This window comes from Crinia signifera, chromosome 7 (assembly GCF_055691185.1).
Source record: "Crinia signifera chromosome 7, ASM5569118v1, whole genome shotgun sequence".
NCBI lineage: Eukaryota > Metazoa > Chordata > Amphibia > Anura > Myobatrachidae > Crinia > Crinia signifera.
The window spans coordinates 119,837,511-119,843,510 of record NC_139223.1 but is presented as its reverse complement, the minus strand read 5'-3'; the positions used below and the strand labels follow the sequence as shown (position 1 = coordinate 119,843,510).

General features: G+C 43.1%; 1 protein-coding gene across 1 annotated transcript in view; it reads left to right on the top strand.

Annotated features, from left to right (window-relative positions):
- Nucleotides 1-221: 221 nt before the first annotated feature.
- The window catches only part of IGFBP5 (insulin like growth factor binding protein 5), a 28,290-nt gene continuing 22,511 nt past the window's right edge, over nucleotides 222-6,000 (top strand). Inside the window, exon 1 of the mRNA XM_083153685.1 lies at nucleotides 222-1,244. Coding sequence (XP_083009811.1) covers nucleotides 914-1,244 — 331 coding nt within the window. The 5' untranslated portion in view covers nucleotides 222-913. The remainder of the gene's footprint in view (nucleotides 1,245-6,000) is intronic.

The window sequence follows — 6,000 nt, the reverse complement described above, 5'->3', positions numbered from 1 at the left end:
TGCCTTTTCAGAAGTTAAGTTAAAGTCAACGTCTTCTTTGCATTGTTCCCTTGTCCCAGCTGCGGGGAAAGAGGAGTTAATTCACAATGAGAGACCTGGTGATATTCTGCTTCACTATATTGCCTGGTTACTGGCAGCTTTTCAGGCTGGCTGTCGTGATATCGAATTGCAGTTAAAGTCTGGCAGGCAGCCAGAAGTAGTCTATTTAAAAGACAGCTTGCTTCTACAGTAATCAGTCTCTTTAGAAACTTCTGCAGGGTACAAACTGTTGGGAGATTTACAAAGTATTTTTTTCCTTATGACTTGCATACTTCTGCGAAACTCTCTGATTTTTTATTCTTCCTTTTGCATTATTTTGGAAAATCTTTGCCCAGTGTTTTAATTTAATAAGGCTGCAGGTTTAAAAGATAAAAGGTTTTTTATCATATATATTTTTCATTATTTGAGGAATTTGCACCATTGCATGATATTTTTGCTTGCAGCAATCTACAACGATATTACTGGATTACTGTTGCATTTTGCAACCCCAAAAAGGAGCTTGTGATATTGTGTGTATATATATATATTTATATATATTCAACCTGTTGCTCACTTTGCAATATAGACTGGCTGCAGGGAAGGAGTGTGTGTTGCTTTGTGTATCTGAGGACAGCACTTTCTGGGTGTGTGCAGTTAGTGGGTGCAATTTGCATGGGCTTTTTTCACTCATTTTTTGCTTTTGATGTATTTTTGCAGTTTCTGACTTGTGTAAAGTGGGAGGACATCCCCCGTATTGCTGTGCTGTAAGTGACTGCGGCACTTTGAGCAGTCGTCTAGGGGATTGCGTTCACAAGTTTTATTTTTTGGGGGATTATTTAGCAGGGACGCCCCATTCCTGTGCTTGCTGCACTTTGCACCCCAGCACTATTATACTATGATCCTGCCTGTCTGCTTCCTCCTGACCCTATGCCTGGGGCTGTGCCAGTGCCTGGGCTCCTTTGTGCACTGTGAGCCTTGTGATGAGAAGGCTATGTCCATGTGCCCACCAACCCCTGTGGGCTGTGAGCTGGTGAAGGAGCCTGGCTGCGGCTGCTGTATGACATGCGCCCTGGCGGAGGGACAGTCCTGCGGGGTGTATACCGAGCGCTGTTCCGGGGGGCTCCGCTGCCTTCCTAAGCAAGGGGAAGAGAAGCCACTGCACGCCTTGCTCCATGGCCGGGGGGTCTGCCTCAATGAGAAGATCTACAGGGACCAGGTTAACATAGGTAAGTGCACCCAGCTGCCTAAAGTGTTATTTATTTATTTATTTGGGGGGGGGGGGGGGGTATGAGAGTGTACTATGCATTATTATTATTATTATTATTATTATTATTATTATTATTATTATTACTACCACAAAATGTTGCAGCATCGTAAGAATACAACAGAATAGTCTGTCTATCAGACGTGGCAATCAACTGTCTTTCAATAGCGCTAGAGAAGTGATTGACAGCTGTCAATCAATGGGTTGGACAGCCTCTTTGTAAGTTTCATTAACTCAGCAACATTGTAGCAATTATTAACAAAGATTTCAGATCAGTCTGTAGTCTTCCCACAACTGCATCGCACCCTTTTGTGCATGGCATGGTAAATTGCTAACTCCCGTGCCAACCATGTGGACTTGTGCCAGTGTGTCCCAAACCTCCATGACAATCACTGCTTATTTGTATACATAGTATTTGCCGTATTCAACGTGAGCAGTCAGGTAAATGCTGTAATGAGATCCTTCATTGTGTGTAAGCATTATGAAGGGTTAATCATACAGTACCTGTGTTGTCATGTTTGTTGCGCTTCTTGTCTGATATGTACGGTAAATATACCGTAGGTGAGCATTAGTGTCTTATTTTATTATATACAGATAAAAGCTACCAACCTATTCTGAGCACAGTAGGTATCCTCCACGCTCCTTGTGTGCCTTATCTAGAAAGGTTCCTGCACAAAACTGTTGCATCATCACTTAATGTTTGGCTTCTGCAAATACCTAAGCAATCTGCCATAAATCCCCCCTCGTCTATTCCAATCCCATATTACTGAAATATAAGGCTGGGCCAAGTTACAGTGCTCTGGATGCTTTGGAGAAGTTTTGTTACGTAAAATGTTTAACTGTTTGCTTGCAACACTCTGAAAATAGAATATAACATTGGCTCTCAGGACACTTAAAAGGGGACAGTTCCAAACTTTTTACAGCAGTGCAGTGATCTCACCCACACAACACACACAATTTATTTGTTTAGATTAACCGTTTGTCCCCACAAGAGTGAGGAATTTTCAGCCTTTCAGTCAGGGAAAGGCTTTTGTTTAGTCACTAACCAGTGCAGCATACCTATAAATACCTTGCAATGTATACATTCCTGGCTACTGATGGCAGAATGTCACCCTGTCATTAGGGGCACACATCGTGACCTTAAGGGTCAGTAACATACAGGGTTTCATTACAAAATCCACACAAATGTATGTGTGTGATTTATGGAGGACATTTGGTTAATGACCTGTTCTTGCCATAACTGGCATGTGTACACCGCTGGAAGATTGCAGGGTCCACGCCTGTCCGTGTTCTCAGTGCTGCCTGGGACCACACCACACACTCCTTTCAGTTTGGCTCATGATACAGTACTTCTGTAGGTCCACCTACTCAATGTTTCCCAACTCTTATTACTCCCCTCCCCAACAATGACCTTTCTAAGATGTGTTCATGTCTCCCTTTTATATAATCGCATTGTTTTGGGGGCATTCCTGTGTCTAAATACTAAAATGTGGGGCAGTACGGACGGTGTAATGGTTAGCATTACTGCCTCACAGGGCTGAGGTCAGGGGGTTCTATTTCCACCATGGCCCTAACTGTGTGGAGTTTGTATATTCTCCCTGTACTTGCGTGGGTTTACTCTGAGTATTCCGGTTTCCTCCCACAATCCCAAAATACACTGGTAGGCTAATTGGCTCCCAACAAATGAACCCTATAATGTCTGTGTGTGTGCACATGTGGTAGGAAACATAGATTGTAAGCTCCACTGGGGCAGGGACTGATATGAATGTTCAAATATTCTCTGTAAAGCGCTGCGGTATATGTGTGCGCTATATAAGAAACTGGTAATAAATAAATATAGTGGACCAACTCTAGATCACATAGGGCAGGCATGTCCAAACTGTGGCCCTCCAGCTGTTGTGAAACTACATATCCCAGCATGCCTTGCCATAGTTTTAGCATTCCCTAATTTCAAAACTGTGGCAAGGCATGATGGAACTTGTAGTTTCACAACAGCTGGAGGGCCATAGTTTGGACATGCCTGACATAGGGGTTTTAGTGACCTCCAGGATCTGATGGATCATTATTTTAAATACTGCAAATTAAAAGAGTGAGATTATTACTTTTTATGTTGTATATACAGTTATAACTTCTGTATCAGAGTTACACAATGTATCACACTACAGCTCTTGTGGAACTACAAGTGACAGCAGCTGTCACAGTGTCCTACGTTTTACTTGATGATTGATGCAATATCACCAGGCCAATACAATTCTCTGGTGTTAAAAGGGTTACTTTTTCCTGCTGTACAGGTCTCACCTACATTGCTCCTGGCAGTCTGCCCTGCAGAGCCTTGCTAGATATTGCTGGCACAAGTTGCTTATGTAACATGCACGGTATTAGTCAGTGAAAACCAGGGTGGCATCGTACAGGGACACTTCTGACAAGACTGATTTCATTTAAAACCTGAAAAATGACAATGGGTGGTAGAGTGATTAAGCGTTCAGCATCACAGCGCCTTGGCTATGGGCACCTTGCCAAGCAGGGCACTCCCCATGTTTGTGTGGTTTTCTGCCACAATTTAAAACACAGTGGTAGGTTTATGTCATTGTGTGTGTATGTTAGGGGATATAGATTGGAAGCTCTGGTGACACAGGGACGGATGTGAATAATTTGACGTTCTTGTAAAGCGCCTCCTAATATTGTTGGTGCAATAAAAATAGATGTATAATATACAATACTGATTGCAGCTGTGCTCACTGCAGAGGGAGGCAATGTATGTAATAATATGTTTGTGATCTATTCTTACCCAGCATAACTGTACACTATTCATTTTCACAGATGGTTTGTGATGATTAAGTTTTTGCTTGGTTAAATTTAACAAGAATTCTGCCATAAAAAAAAATCTTTTTTTGTCCACTAGGGACAGTATTTCACCTGTTGTGCTCCTGAGGACAGGTTCAGAATTAGTAGGATTAGATGCTTAATAGGGGAATCTGGTTAACAATGTGTAATGTTCTACATTATATAGATATTTATTTGTATCTGTTATTTCTAGTTCTAGTTGTAGTTGCAGTAGGGAGCCAGCTTGATAAGGTCTCAAGGCAGGGGAGTGCATTTGGGCCATATTTACAAATTGCACTAATAAGCTGTATAAAGGTTGCTTGTACCATGCGGTCTGCCTCTGTCCTGTACCAAAGACAGCAGGGAGTGGGGTTTGGGGGAAAGGCCACATCTGTTTTTTAGCCTTTGCTGGTGCAAACTCATTAGCATTATAGCAGACACAACAATCCTTAATTCCCTACTAGGAGTGCAATGCATGTGGCAGATATACAAGGACTGTGATACAGGACAGATTAAAGACCTACTAGGGGCCAGATTCTCTAAGTTTCAAAAGTGATAAAATGGAGAGTGATAAACAGCCAACCAATCAGCTCCTACCTGCCATGTCACAGACTGTATTTGAAAAATATCAGGAGCTGATTGGCTGGCTGTGTATCACTCTCCATTTGATCACTTTTGAAGCTTAGAGAATATGTCCCATAACCTTAGAGAATAAAGAGCATGAAACTATTGTTTTTATAGATGTGCCTATCATTGCTACACATACTGGGGGACATTTACTAAGATGCAAGATGTATTTCACATGGGATGTTGCTATGGGCAACCAATCAGAATCTACTTATTTATTTAGCATTCTCTAGAACAGTGGTTCTCAACCTCTGTCCTCAGGACCCCCACACAGTGCACGTTTTCCATGTCTCCACACCAGGGTTACCGACTTTTTCAGTCTCCTTTCCAGGAGAAGCCTGGAGTGGAGACTTTCAGCAGCAGTTTGGGGGGTGGGGCTTTAACATGACATCATTAAGCCCCACCCCCATGAAGTAAAATAACCTAATTCATGGATCTCTGTGGAAGGGGTGTGGCTAAAATGACGCAATTGCGACATTTTAGCTCCACCCCCTACTCTCTGGGGGGCAGAACTCCCATCTTAGTAAATTTTCCCCACTGCATCTCATTCTATATTTAAATCACAGTTCACCTGTACCGACTTCGATACAAATGATTCCTGTTAGGGCTATTTCACACGCTCCGGCTCCTGCAGGGCAGCGAAACCACACGGACAAATGCCGTGCCACACACAGTAGTTGTTAATGGACACGATTGTGTCCATTCACACGGGACGGCCTGGCCGCCTGGTTGCAGCCGGATCCCACCACTGGAAGGGACGGCTGCCGGGCTGTGGCCATCCCCACCATTGTAAACTGCTGTGTGCGGCACGGCTTCCTGGTGCTGGAGCGTGTGAAATAGCCCTTGGTTTTCATGTATGTATTTCTCAAAGGATTCAGCAAACCACTGGTTTCCTCTGCCAGTCCAGCTTATGACCGTTTATTATAATTATCACAATATTTAGTAACACAAGTATTCCTTATTTACACAAACACAGAACAATGGGTGTGGGAACATCACATTTACAATCCATGGCCAAGTCACATTGTTGGCATGCAATGTTTCTGGGAGCAAGCCTAATACCCAGTCTCAAACTTCTTCCACCAGCCCTACTGTTAATTCTCTCATGTTACCAGGCTCCCCAGTAGCAAGTGCATGGTGCCAACATACCTCATAACCAGAGGGTATTGGTAATTACCTAAGCTGATGACCATTCTGTGGCCTGGTTAGTGGCTCTCTGTTCTGTTGCTGGTATGGATTAGTCTGGTGAAACTGCACAAGTTCTAAGA